General features: G+C 43.8%; 1 protein-coding gene across 1 annotated transcript in view; it reads right to left on the bottom strand.

Annotated features, from left to right (window-relative positions):
• Window positions 1–15,383, bottom strand: part of EPHA10 (EPH receptor A10) — a 766,354-nt gene that overhangs the window by 171,203 nt on the left and 579,768 nt on the right. The window contains exon 6 of the mRNA XM_068269039.1: window positions 6,042–6,166. Coding sequence (XP_068125140.1) covers window positions 6,042–6,166 — 125 coding nt within the window. The remainder of the gene's footprint in view (window positions 1–6,041; window positions 6,167–15,383) is intronic.

The following is a 15,383-nucleotide window of genomic DNA, read 5'->3' as shown; positions in this document are numbered from 1 at the left end:
GTTCATCGTCGCTGCTTGCAGTGTCTACATCCACACTCAAGGCCAGGTAGTCGGCTACCTGCCGGTCCAGGCATTGGTGGAGGGTGAATCCGGAAGGACTATGGCGAGGAGTTGGACTAAAGAATGTCCGCATGTCCGACATCACCCTGAGATCGCTGGAGCATCCTGTCCTTGCCTGCGTTGACTTGGGAGGAGGAGGGTTACTGCTAGTGGTACCTTGATTGCGTTGTGCAGCCACCTCACCCTTAAACGCATTGTAAAGCATCATCGACAGCTTGTTCTGCAAGTGCTGCATCCTTTCCGCCTTCTGTTGAGTTGGTAACAGGTCCGCCACTTTGTGCCTGTACCAAGGGTCTAGTAGCGTGGCCACCCAGTACAGGTCATTCACCTTGAGTTTTTTGATACGGAGGTCCCTCAACAGGCTGGACAACATGAAAGAGGCCATCTGCACAAAGCTGGATGCAGACGTACTCTCTATCTCCTCTTGCTCTTCCTCAGTGATGGGACGCAACTCCTCTTCCTCCCCCCAGCCACGAACAATACCACAGGAACGTGGAGCAGCAGAAGCCCCCTGTGACGGCTCTTGTTCTTCTTCCGCCGCCTCTTCCTCCTCTACAGAAACACCTTCCTCATCACCATCATCTGAGTCTGACTCCTCTATTTCTGCACACGACTCCTCTTCTTCCTCCTCCTCCCCCTCTGTGCTGCCGCAGGTGTTGTGGAAACATTGGGTTCGGATGTAAATCGCTCCCACGACTCCTGCTGCCGTAACTGTTCTCGTTCACGCTCCTCCACAGCTGTATCCACCACTCTACGCACGGCACGCTCCAGGAAGTAGGCATAGGGGATCAAGTCGCTGATGGTGCCCTCAGCGCGACTCACCAGTTTGGTCACCTCCTCAAAGGGCTCCATGACCCTGCACACATTTTGCATCAGTGTCCAGTTGTTGGGCCACAACATCCCCATCCTCCCAGATTGTGTCCTTGTACGGTAATTATACAGGTACTGGGTGACGGCTTTCTTCTGGTCTAGCAGGCGAGAGAACATCAGCAGGGTGGAATTCCAGTGAGTCGGGCTATCGCAAATAAGGCGTCTCACCGGCAAGTTGTTTCTACGCTGAATGTCCGCAAAGTGTGCCATGGCCGTGTAAGAGCACCTGAAATGCCCACACAACTTCCTGGCCTGCTTCAGGACGTTCTCTAAGCCTGGGTACTTGGACACAAATCTTTGCACGACCAGATTTAGCACATGTGCCATGTAGGGTACATGTGTCAGCTTTCCCAAATTCAACGCAAAAATGAGATTGCTGCCGTTGTCACACACCACGTTGCCGATCTCAAGCTTGTGCGGGGTCAGCCATTGCTCCACCTGTTTGTTAAGAGCAGCCAGGAGAGCTGCTCCAGAGTGACTCTCCACTTTCAGGCAAGACATGTCTAACACTGCATGACACCATTGTACCTGGCATGCAGCATAGGCCCTGGGGTGCAGGGGCTGTGTAGCTGGAGAGGAGATCGCGCCACTAGCCAAGGAGGAGGAGGAGGAGGATGACGACAGTAAAGAGGTGGTAGCAGGTGGAGAGGAGGTGGCTGGAGGCCTGCCTGCAAGCCGTGGAGGTGTGATCGCGCCACTAGCCAAGGAGGAGGAGGAGGAGGATGACGACAGTAAAGAGGTGGTAGCAGGTGGAGAGGAGGTGGCTGGAGGCCTGCCTGCAAGCCGTGGAGGTGTGACAAGTCGGTCCACTGCGCAGCCACGTACTCCCTGCTTGCTGCGATCGGTCACCAGGTTGACCCAATGGGCTGTTTACATAATGTAGCGGCCCTGCCCGTGCTTGGCAGACCAGGCATCCATGGTCAGGTGGACCCTTGACCCAACGCTCTTCGCAATAGATGACACCACTTGCCTCTCAACTGCATGGTACAGTTTGGGTATGGCCTTTTGTGAAAAATAATTGCGACCTGGTATCTTCCACTGCTGTGTACCAATGGCCACAAAGTTATGGAAAGCCTCTGACTCCACCAGCTTGTATGGTAATAGCTGGCGAGCTAATAGTTCCGCCATGCCAGCTGTCAGACGCCGGGCAAGAGGGTGACTGGCAGACATTTGCTTCTTACGCTCAAATACGTCCTTCACGGACAGCTGGGTACTGCTGTGGGCAGAGAAGAAGGGACCGCTTAAGGGAAGAGGCGGTGTGGAGGAGGGTGGCTGTGAAGGTGCAAGGGAGAAAGCGGATGAAGACGATGCACCTGAAGGAGGAAGAGGAGAAGGAGGGTGGCTTGTCTTTTGGGTGCTGCTTTCCCTCAGGTGTTCTTGCCATAGCTGTTTGTGCCTTCTCTCCAGGTGCCTTCGTAAGGCACTTGTTCCTACGTGAGAATTGGCCTTTCCACGGCTCAATTTTTGCTGGCAGAGACAACAGATGGCTTTGCTCCGATCTGAGACACACATGTTAAAAAATTTCCAAACCGCTGAGCCCCCCTGGGGTGATGGCGCTACGGTGGCATCAGCAGCTGACGTTGAAGGGCATGTTGGCTGGCTGTCCATAGCTGGCGATACATGGCACTGGACACTGCCCCCAGCTGTTTCTGAGGACGAGCTCTCTCTGCTTCTATCATGGAGTCGTCTCCTCCTACTCCTCTCTGACTCCCCCTCTGAACTGTCCCCCTGGTCATCTCCTCTACCGGGAACATACGTGGCATCCGTATAATCTTCATCATAATCCTCCTGGCCAGCTTCGCTTTCCTCAGACATCTCCTCAACTGCACCAACTTCAGGTGGTTCATCATCCCCCTCCTCACACGTTACGTCCATACTATCGCCACCTAACTCAGACGTATGAGGTGGTGTACCTGCGCCTTCTTCTTGTTGTTGCAGTAGTGGCTGTGAATCAGTGATTTCACCACCACCAAATAACTCCTGCGAAGTGTCAAATGCAGTATATGTGGTGCTTGTACTAGCGCTGGTGGCACTGGCTGCAGGAGATGAGGTCTTCTGTGTTAAATACTCAACCACATCCTCACAATTTTGGGAAGTGATGGCACGTGCCTTCTCTGAGCACTGTATTTTGGGACAGGTCCGCATGAAATCACAGCAACACCACCTCGCACAGACCTGCCGGTGCCTGGTGGCCTTCCTCTGGGTCTGCCTCTACCTCTTCCTCTACCTGGTTTGTCCATTTTGTCCATCTCGGGGGGATGCTAGGTATATGCAGTGAGCTGGGTTCACTCAACATAACAGGTAGTTATATGCAGTGAGGTGGGTTCACTAAACAGTAAAGGTAGTTAGATGCAGTGAGCTGGGTTCACTGAACAGTAAAGGTACTTAGATGCAGTGAGGTGGGTTCACTCAAAACAACAGGTAGTTAGATGCAGTGAGGTGGGTTCACTGAACAGTAAAGGTACTTAGATGCAGTGAGGTGGGTTCAATTAACACAACAGGTAGGTAGATGCAGTGAGCTGGGTTCACTGAACAGTAAAGGTACTTAGATGCAGTGAGGTGGGTTCACTCAACACAACAGGTAGTTAGATGCAGTGAGCTGGGTTCACTGAACAGTAAAGGTACTTAGATGCAGTGAGGTGGGTTCACTCAACACAACGGGTAGTTAGATGCAGTGAGCTGGGTTCACTGAACAGTAAAGGTACTTAGATGCAGTGAGGTGGGTTCACTCAACACAACAGGTAGTTAGATGCAGTGAGCTGGGTTTACTGAACAGTAAAGGTACTTAGATGCAGTGAGGTGGGTTCACTCAACACAACAGGTAGTTTGATGCAGTGAGCTGTGTTCACTCAACACAACAGGTACTTAGATGCAGTGAGGTGGGCTCACTGAACAGTAAAGGTACTTAGATGCAGTGAAGTGGGTTCACTCAACACAACAGGTAGTTTGATGCAGTGAGCTGGGTTCACTCAACACAACAGGTACTTAGATGCAGTAAGGTGGGTTCACTGAACAGTAAAGGTACTTAGATGCAGTGAGGTGGGTTCACTCAACACAACAGGTAGTTAGATGCAGTGAGCTGGGTTCACTGAACAGTAAAGGTACTTAGATGCAGTGAGGTGGGTTCACTCAACACAACAGGTAGTTTGATGCAGTGAGCTGTGTTCACTCAACACAACAGGTACTTAGATGCAGTGAGGTGGGTTCACTGAACAGTAAAAGTACTTAGATGCATTGAAGTGGGTTCACTCAACACAACAGGTAGTTTGATGCAGTGAGCTGGGTTCACTCAACACAACAGGTACTTAGATGCAGTAAGGTGGGTTCACTGAACTGTAAAGGTACTTAGATGCAGTGAGGTGGGTTCACTCAACACAACAGGTAGTTAGATGCAGTGAGCTGGGTTCACTGAACAGTAAAGGTACTTAGATGCAGTGAGGTGGGTTCACTCAACACAACAGGTAGTTAGATGCAGTGAGCTGGGTTCACTGAACAGTAAAGGTTCTTAGATGCAGTGAGGTGGGTTCACTCAACACAACAGGTAGTTAGATGCAGTAAGCTGGGTTCACTTAACACAACAGGTACTTAGATGCAGTGAGGTGGGTTCACTGAACAGTAAAGGTACTTAAATGCAGTGAGGTGGGTTCACTCAACACAACAGGTAGTTAGATGCAGTGAGCTGGGTTCACTGAACAGTAAAGGTACTTAGATGCAGTGAGGTGGGTTCACTCAACACAACGGGTAGTTAGATGCAGTGAGCTGGGTTCACTGAACAGTAAAGGTACTTAGATGCAATGAGGTGAGTTCACTCAACACAACAGGTAGTTAGATGCAGTGAGGTGGGTTCACTGAACAGTAAAGGTACTTAGATGCAATGAGGTGAGTTCACTCAACACAACAGGTAGTTAGATGCAGTGAGGTGGGTTCACTGAACACAACAGTTAGGTATATGCAGTGAGGTGGGTTCACTCAACACAACAGGTAGTTAGATGCAGTGAGCTGGGTTTACTCAACACAAAGCTAGGTATATGCAGTGATGAGGTGGGTTAAGTAAACACAACAGGTACTGGGTATATGCAGTACTGGGTAGTACAATGTGCAGCTCCCTGCCACACACACAGGTAGTCACTGAATGTGCTGGGCTGCTGGCAGTGGCACACACACTATCAACTAGCAAGGCTGTGCATGCAACAAAAGTGTCAGTTTGACACACAGAAAAAAAAAAGTACAGGATGAGCTCTGAAAAGAGCTGTTGAGGGGTGCTATAAAAGCAATAATAATCAGCCAGGAGCAAGCTAAGCAGCCAAGAACCTAACTAATCTGTCAAAGCGGATCCGAGATGAAAAACTAACTATAACAAGTAACTTGTCTATATATCTTATCTAAAGTTTAGATAGTTTACACAGCAAATCTAGCTGCAAACAGCGTTAATAGAAAATTATTATTTCTTCCTGTGATACAATGACAGCAGCCATGTTGTTTGTAAACATTACACAGAGGCAGGCTTATCTGTATCTTGATCACTCAGCCTGTGAAAAAAAACTAATCCCCTCTCCTCCCTTCTCCCCTCTGCCTCTGAAATTAATGGCTAGTAACACCTCCTCCTCCTCCTGACTGAGCTCCCATGAGCCTTTGCTACTGCCAAGGCTCTCTGAAAACCTGTGGGCGTGGTTTATTTAGTTTTTAGGGAATTAGAGTATTAAAACAAAAACAAAAAAGTATTTGGCTTGAGGAATGCCCTATAAACAATAGGAAAGGAACACAATTATGCAATGAGTAAAATTTCACCTCGGATCCACTTTAACCAAACATTAGAATTAAATTAAGATGGTAGGAGGAACACTTGTTCAGATGCACTTTGCATCACTTACCTTGGGGAACAATAGCAATAAGACAGACTTTTAAAACCAGCCTACTTAACCTCCCTCCTCCAGTCTGAGAGACTTGAAAGCAACTTTGATTGTTTATAGCCAGCTTTAGCATTTTAGCAGTATAATGTATTATATTCATCACCATGCCCTTAGAACCCTGAGCCTTAAATCTTCACAGATTGGCCACTAAGAACACTTTTTGCAGTAATGTCAATGCAGAATAAATGACGCTCAAAATACCTTTTCATAGAACTTGATCTCATATTCTGTGTTGTTGATGAATGGGAAAGCTGGCTCCTGCCAAGATAGTGTGATGCTTTTTTGATCCACTCTGTCTGCCCGGATATCAGTGATCAAAGACAAGGCTAAAAAAAAAACAAAACAACAAATTAGCTAGTTAAAAGTGAAAAGTACATTTTCAAAAAAAAAAAAAAAGTGAAAAGTATGCTTATGCTTACTACACTTAAGGGCATAACAGCATTAACCAGGCCTACTTCAAATGAATGGCGCTAATACTTATAAAAACTTTCTAGACTACAGACTACAGACATCAAACCTTAGATTACTATAGCTATAAAAAGCAGAAGTTATAAGTTATGTCTTAAAGTTCAGGCTTACATAGTATTACATGTCTGCTCATAAAACATGATGAAGTTGGTAACTGGAACACAGGGATTCTGCACGTGGGAGGTGGGGAGGGGGTTAATTTGCGCATAGAAGGATGCTGCTGCTGTACAAGGATATAGGGCTGTAGATGAATGTGAAGGCTTTACATTGGTCACCAGACATGGAAGAAAGCTAATTCACACAGAGGTGCTGCAAATTGGACAGGAGTGCCACTGTACATGGAAGAAGGAGCAAATCACATGGGACAAGGAAAATGTGAAATGAAGAAGGAAGGTGGGGACATTGCACAAAACAGTTGACTCAATGGAAATGAAATATGAATCTGGCTCTGCTTAAACAGCAACATTGTTCAAAGCTGGTAAAGTGATCAGCAGTCAGCTTTCATCACGGTGTGGATATTGTGGTGCCAAAATGTGATATTTGCCATATAGTTACTAACTATAATTCTTACTATAGAGGTATTAAATACCACAACTTGCTTCTTCCTCCAACTTTAGGCATTGTCATTAAGCAAACATTATTGAAAATAACAAGCACACATTCTGAGAAATTCTATGTCATTTATCGTGCAGGTTGCACATGCAGATGTCCTCTGACTTTTGGAAGAGGTCTTTGGCTTTATGTAAATCGAACATAAAGACGGTTTATTTTTACTGAGAAATGAAAAAGGGAACAGGGAGATGTTGTTGGTGCTGACTTATGTCAGTGGGAAAAATAGCAATCAGATAAGGTCTAACCCAGGCATGGGCAAACTTGGCTCTCCAGCTGTTAAGGAACTACAAGTCCCACAATGCATTGCAGGAGTCTGACAGCCACAGTCATGACTCATAAAAGAAAATGCATTGTGGGACTTTTAGTTTCGTAACAGCTGGAGGGCCGAGTTTGCCCATGCCTGGTCTAACCTCACCTCGCCACACTGAGAACAGTTAGTCTCTGCTGTTGTCATAAGCAATAAATCAGAGCTGTCTAATGTGGATATTTTCATCAAGATCAGGGTGATGATCTAACCAATGCATATTCTCCTGACAGCCATACATAGGTGGACTAAACCAACTGGCAGGGTTATAAATATTGGCCGATTAATGGCGTTTTCCCCAAGATAAGCAATATCTATTTATCTGCTGTCAGTTCCCCACATTCCCCTTGTTGACTTGGCCAAGTCAAACTTCCATATTCATGTGTCAATGAGCTAGCAGAGTTTCATGTCCATTGTATGATCAGCTTTATAGAGGAAAAGGGGTGAAATTACGCACTGCTGCTGTTTCCTCTTGGATGCATTTGTAGAGGATGTAGAATCAGTAGTCACAGTTAATAAGTAACAATCAATGTAAATCTTTGTTCAGAATGCATACTTAAAGCTTACAAAATGGCTTTTAACAAAATAACAGATATTAAAGCTGCTCATATTATCATGGCGTCAGAAACTTCAGACAAGGAAAAATAACATTTTGTGGCTTTACATAATAAGATTTATTGTACAAATGCTAGCAAATGACACCCTCTTACACAATGCTAAATTAAAAAAAAAAAAAAATCTATACTTGTTATGCGTTTATATCTCAGTAGAGATTTGTTTTGCAGTAGAATTTAATCCTTTCTTCTTTGGTTTTCAAATGCACTGACTAATTCCATTCTATTCAAAAGCAGAAAGAGGAACACAACTTTGAGGACTGCTAGTGAATAAATCAGAGCCGAATAATCCACAAGACAATTCTAGGCAGTTGCCTAGGGCCTGGCAAGAGTCTAGGGTCCTGGTGGACGCTAGACCCCACCAAACCTTACTAAAAAGACAGGAGATCATCAGCGGTTGGCAAAAACATATAATTGTAAAGTCCACTGCGCTTGGAAAGCAGGACACCATCCGGGAGCCCTTGTAACACTAATGAGGGCCCTAGGAACACCGTTATGATATGCCTTTATCTTCCTCCTTTTACTTTTAAGTGGTTAGAGGACGCGAGAAGCACGTTTGTATACCAACTATGATACATATGTTGTGCAATGAGGTTTTATTGTGTTTTTATTGAATTTTTTTAAAGAATTAAAAGATTTAAACCAGCATCTTGGTATGGTTCACTGAAGTTCCCTGGTGAAGCATAAGATTAGGCGAGAGATCCAACTAAAAAATGAGGTAGTTTTAATACGGTGAGCCTCTGATTGTGGGTGATGGTATCACGAGTGAGAGCACTTGGTTCACACTGCATGGATTTTAAGTGTATTGAGTATTGAACCAGGATTACACGATGTGTTTTTTGTTTCTAGGCTTTTGGTGTGAGAGCGCAGTGGACTTTACAATTATAAATCTACCAGATGAAAAAGCATTGGTGCATTTAAGGACTGTATTTGTGTAAGAGGTGGTGCAGCCTGTTGGGTTGTATAATGGTTGGCAAAAACTGCAATCTTGCCTAGGGCCCCATTTCAACTTAAACCTTTTCTGGAATAAACAAATATGAAATTAGTGAACTAGCACTGTAACAGAGTTACCATGGTATACTAAGGACAGGCAATCACACTTCCCTATGTCTGAAATCACTCTCCACAAACCACAAAAATGTGAAAAAAATGTTGGCTCCCAGCAGTGACCTAAATATTGGATTTTTCTTTTTTTCTCCATGTTTGAAACATAACTATATAATACAATTTTGTGTAATTTTATGTGCACATTAATCACTTTCCCCAGCAAAAGATTTATTTTTCAATAAATCTCATCATCCTCTGATTACTATTAAATCATCATGTTACTTTTTCTATAGAGAATAAGTGGAGCTTGTCCAAACTTGTGCTCAATTCTGCAAGTTTTTTATGCAACTACTGCATCATTTATGCCAGCTCCATGTTTATCGGTTGGTTGCTGCGTGTGCATGCACACATGTGTATGTGTAGGGGCACAGTAGCCTAACTTTGGAATTTGGCAAATGTTTAGCTCATTGACTTTAACATGCTTTTGCTTCAATCTACAATAGGTATTTTTACTAAATCAATTTGTGAACATTTTAAAAAGTGACCATATATGGTTAAAACAATGAACAGAGTGAGACTTCCCTCCTAAGCACTTTTCATTTTATGTCATGTCATTGATATTTTCCAGGTTATTTGGATCCCATGGGTATGAGGCCCCAACCCCTGAGCAATACAATGCTATGAGATTGGGGAATTCTCTGCAAATGGTGGTGGCAAAGTAACATATTTCTACATCTTGCTAGAGAAGGCAGGAGGCAGTGAGCCATGGAGAGGGCTCATGGGGGAATCTGAAAGCCCAGGGGCCTGCAAACATAAAGTTATGGCCAAAATTTTGAGACTGTCACAAATACTGTTTTTTTTTCACAAAGTTTGCTTCTTCTGTTTTTATGATGCCAATTTACATATACACAGGTGAGATTGTTAAAAAGCACAAGGCATGATATCATTCTGCCATGCTGATTGAGTTAGAGTAGCACTCTGGATGCTTTTCAAAGAGGTGGATGCTTGAAAGCATTGTTCTTTCTCTGTTAACCATGGTTGACATAGGGAAGCAACAACTTTAGTCCTGGTGTTCTTGGAATTTACTGTATTACAACACATTAGCAAAACATTATGGAGTTTGTTCAGCAAACTAACATAATGTGTTCTACCATACACAAACATCACCAGTGAGTACTGCAGCTTACTGCAAGATCACGTACCTCAGAAGCTAATATACAGTGGGTTGCAAAAGTATTCGGCCCCCTTAAAGTTTTCCACATGTTGTCATATTACTGCCACAAACATGAATCAATTTTATTGGAATTCCACATGAAAGACCAACACAAAGTGGTGTACACGTGAGAAGTGGAACTAAAATCATACATGATTCCAAACATTTTTTACAAATAAATAACTGCAAAGTGGTGTGTGCATAATTATTTGGCCCCCTTTGATCTGAGTGCAGTCAGTTGCCTATAGACATTGCCTGATGAGTGCTAATGACTAAATAGAGTGCACCTTTGTGTAATCTAATGTCAGTACAAATACAGCTGCTCTGTGAGGGCCTCAGAGGTTGTCTAAGAGAATATTGGGAGCAACAACACCGTGAAGTCCAAAGAACACACAAGACAGGTCAGGGATCAAGTTATTGAGAAATTTAAAGCAGGCTTAGGCTACAAAAAGACTTCCAAAGCCTTGGACATTCCACGGAGCACTGTTCAAGCGATCATTCAGAAATGGAAGGAGTATGGCACAACTGTAAACCTACCAAGAAAAGGCCATCCACCTAAATTCACAGGCCGAACAGGAAGAGCGCTGATCAGAAATGCAGTCAAGAGGCCCATGGTGACTCTAGACGAGCTGCAGAGATCTACAGCTCAGGTGGGAGACTCTGTCCATCGGACAACTATTAGTCATGCACTGTACAAAGTTGGCCCTTATGGAAGAGTGGCAAGAAGAAAGGCATTGTTAACAGAAAGCATAAGAAGTCCCGTTTGCAGTTTGCCACAAGCCATGTGGGGGACACAGCAACCATGTGGAAGAAGGTGCTTTGGTCAGATGAGACCAAAATGGAACTTTTTGGCCAAAATGCAAAACGCTATGTGTGGCAGAAAACTAACACTGCACATCACTCTGAACACACCATCCCCACTGTCAAATATGGTTGTGGCAGCATCATGCTCGGGGGGTGCATCTCTTCAGCAGGGACAGGGAAGCTGGTCAGAGTTGATGGGAAGATGGATGGAGCCAAATACAGGGCAAACTTGGAAGAAAACCTCTTGGAGACTGCAAAAGACTTGAGACTGGGGCAGAGGTTCACCTTCTAGCAGGACAATGACCCTAAACATAAAGCCAGGGCAACAATGGAATGGTTTAAAACAAAACATATCTATGTGTTAGAATGGCCCAGTCAAAGTCCAGATCTAAATCCAATCAAGAATCTATGGCAGGATCTGAAAACTGCTGTTCACAAACGCTGTCCATCTAATCTGACTGAGCTGGAGCTGTTATGCAAAGAAGAATGGGCAAGGGTTTCAGTCTCTAGATGTGCAAAGCTGGTAGAGACATTCCCTAAAAGACTGGCAGCTGTAACAGCAGCAAAAGGTGGTTCTACAAAGTATTGACTCAGGGGTCCGAATAATTACGCACACCCCACTTTGCAGTTATTGATTTGTAAAAAATGTTTGGAATGATGTATCATTTTCGATCCACTTCTCACGTGTACACCACTTTGTATTTGTCTTTCACAGGGAATTCCAATAAAATTGATGCATGTTTGTGTCAGTAATGTGACAAAATGTGAAAACTTCAAGGGGGCCGAATACTTTTGCAACCCACTGTATAACAATTCAGGACCTCTCATTTCATGCTGTGGCTGCCTGAACTATATTGCTTAGCTTAAGAAGCCTTCTTTGGAAGAAAAAAGGTTCCGCCCCTTCTAAAAATGAATGTCCCCCCCAGTGCTGGGCCGAAATTATGCATGAGCGTAATTACGCACCGTAATTCAATGTAAATTTACGCGTAAGCGTTACGCGTAACTTACGGTCTTACGCGTAATTATTTACGCGTAAGACCGTAAGTGGTATCGTAATTACACTGTCTACCGTAATTGCTAGGCATGCGTAATTTTACGAACACTTACGCGTAATTACTAACGTAAAATCTCCCATTTTCTAAGAGTAGCCAATCAGTCAACATCCTAAGCAACCAATAGTATCTTCTCCCGCCCTTCAGTATAAGCGTACGTTTTGACGCATACGAATGATATGTACGCAATAACTGTCACATTGACAGCTATTGCGTACATATCGCCCGCATGCGTAAAAAAATATGCATTAATGGGTATTATGGCACTACGCGTAACATTGTAGTGTAAGCGCCTTCATTACGGTATCCTTACGCGTAATTGCGTAAGTTTACGCGTAATTACAGTGATGTACCGTAGATAATTTCCTACGCCGTAACCGTAATTCGTAGCGTAATGCGTAATAGCGTAAAATTACGCGTAATGATCCGTAAACGTAGATTTTTCCATTACGACCAGCACTGGTCCCCCCACCCTTAAAGGTCCTAATCCAGTCCTCATAAACAGTGATGTAAACCTGAGCAATACTTTCTATTCCTGGGAGACCACTGGGGATGCTTCACAAAACACTAAAGTAGATTAAGCTAGTAAAAGGAGTAGATGAAATTACTTTAATCTTTAAAGCGGAATATAACCCATAATTTCTTCTTTGCTCTAATAAATTATTCACAGCATATTATATACAACCAGCATTTTTTTTTTACTAGAACATCATTCAAAGGGTTAAACACAGGCTTTAGAGGCTTCCCTGCCAGCAGAGCTGCCACATCCGAATGTTAAACAACGTAATCTTGTGTTTACTTAAATTTATCAAGTATGGAATGTGACACATTCTCTGACTGTGGAGAAGCTCCCAGACACAGACAAAGAGTCAAAGCATGTCTGCCTGAATGAATGAATAAAACCAGTTATTAATAAAATGCAAAGTCAGCTCACAAAGCAAAAAACTGTACTTTTGGGAAGCTATAACTTATAAATGAATATTAATACTTATGCACAAATGCAAATATGATAACCGTATGGCATATATATTTTTATTGAATATTATGCCTGGGTTTTAAACCGCTTTAATACAGTACAAAACAGACAAGAAAAATGTACCTCTATATATTTGGAAGATTATAAATTCTTAAGGCTCAATATAAAACCTAGAAGTTCTAAATAAAGACTGCTGCAAAGCCATTGTTATGGTTTGGATAACACAAGGTGAGAGGTATATGGAGGCTGCCATATTTATTTTCCAAAACTTTGACACAGAGGATTGACACTGTTTTTCTGGACTGGAGTGGAATAATGAGAATCCTTGAAAAGAAAGCTGCTAGGTTCTCTTAGTTTGCTGCAAAGATGAATGTGGACAGAAGGTAACTGGTTCTTCAATAAAGGAAGAATTTACAGTTGAAGAAAAAAAGAACATAGATGAAAAAAGCTAGAGTTTTGGGACAATGATACTTTGCCAAAAGAGGGAGGATGGTTAAAGGAAAACTTAAGTCAGGAAAAAAAATGACATTTACTCACCTGGGGCATCCCTCAGCCCCCCGAAGCTGTATGGTGCCCTCGCAGCCCCGCTCCGATCGTCCTGTCCCCGCCGGCGGCTACTTCCGGGTTCGGCGACAGCCGCCGACAGGCTGGGAACGCGGCTGATTTTCTGCGTTCCCAGCCGCTATATCACCCTCTATGCTGCTATAGCGTATATATATACGCTACAGCAGCATAGAGGGGTGATATAGCGGCTGGGAACGCGGAAAATCAGCTGCGTTCCCAGCCTGTCGGCGGAAGCTGTATGGTGCCCTCGCAGCCCCGCTCCGATCGTCCTGTCCCCGCCGGCGGCTACTTCCGGGTTCGGCGACAGCCGCCGACAGGCTGGGAACGCGGAAAATCAGCCGCGTTCCCAGCCTGTCGGCGGCTGTCGACGAACCCGGAAGTAGCCGCCGGCGGGGACAGGACGATCGGAGCGGGGCTGCGAGGGCACCATACAGCTTCGGGGGGCTGATGGATGCCCCGGGTGAGTAAATGTCATTTTTTTTCCTGACTTAAGTTTTCCTTTAACTGCTCTCTTTTGCTTGGTACCCGTTAAATGTTGCGATCAGTAGTGGTGGGATGGTAGTCATGCTGTTTTCTCCTCCTTTGTTAACAATAATAATTTAAAAAAATGTATTTAGATTATCATTGATTACCACAGAATTAATAAATCCTGCTCTTAACTATTACTTTAAGTCTATTTTAAGGTGCACATTGAAATTAACCAAATTATAACTTTTTCTGTCAAAAGAAGCTACCAAAACATGAAAAAAAAAACTAAAACCACAAAAAATAAAAACTGTTCAACTACGGTATGTGATTGGAGGCAGCAGAGCTCAATGAGTTAACAGGGAGTTTTGTTGGAGGTTTTTTTTGTGCTACTTGGCTCAAAATCAAGATACTGTTCAGAATGCAAGAGACTTAGCACAGACGAGACTCTGAGAAGACTGCAGCCTACAGGAAGTGGCTATTGATCCAATCAGATGGTTTTGGCACATGGCACTCAGCACAGAGCGTTGAAACTACCATAGGTGCAACCATAGCAGTAATGTTATACTGCATGGGGTGCGTAAAGCCGAGTTACATCTCTCTCTGAGCTACGATAACTCGGAGGGGGAATAGTAATTAACGCCACCGGGGATTTGAGTGGCAGCAGGGTGAGCCATCATTCGGCTCACCCTGCGCCCAGCTCACTGGTGGTCTACTAATATGTATGCCTATTGATAGTCACAGAAGGTGGCTACACCACTCAGTTACTTTAAAAGTAATTTAACTGATGTCAGCTAATGAAGAAGCTTCTGTGATGATAAAAACAAGCATTGCTACTACGTACCTAGGCAGCACTAAACACATTCCTGCTTTGAGATACGATTTAATGCATAGCAAGTTCTGTAGCTTACAGAATGTACATAATATATCAGAAACATGGGGCTTCATCTTCGGATACATTCACATCTTTTGAATGTTAAGCACATAAAAGATGCATTAGAGACAATTTCCCTTACAAGTATTCATTCAGTGTATGAAAATGCATTCTATAAGACAAAACATGCACAAGTGTGTGAATGGAGAAAATAATCTGCTCGGAAGCCTCATTGTTCGCCCCCGCGTCTTGGTTACATTTTGTAGCAAGTCATAAAGTAAAGGAAAATTACATTGTTGGATGGATGCAATTTGTACAGAGTCAGTCAAGTAGTGCCACTGTTTAGCTATCAAGTCCAATGACATACACTCTGGTTGTATATGTATTATAATGAAAGGCCTTAGGGCTTAGAAGAATTGGACTGCTATAAAAACACAGCATTTATTCCAAGTGAAAAGCAGCAGAATCAGCTATTGATAAAAAGATGTCAGATTATCCAAAATGTCATCTAACAGAGCTACTGAAAGTAAAACTAACATTTATGTAATCG

The sequence above is a fragment of the Hyperolius riggenbachi genome, chromosome 2, assembly GCF_040937935.1.
Source record: "Hyperolius riggenbachi isolate aHypRig1 chromosome 2, aHypRig1.pri, whole genome shotgun sequence".
NCBI lineage: Eukaryota > Metazoa > Chordata > Amphibia > Anura > Hyperoliidae > Hyperolius > Hyperolius riggenbachi.
The sequence above is the reverse complement of the archived record's forward strand: the minus strand, read 5'-3'. Positions and strand labels throughout refer to the sequence as shown.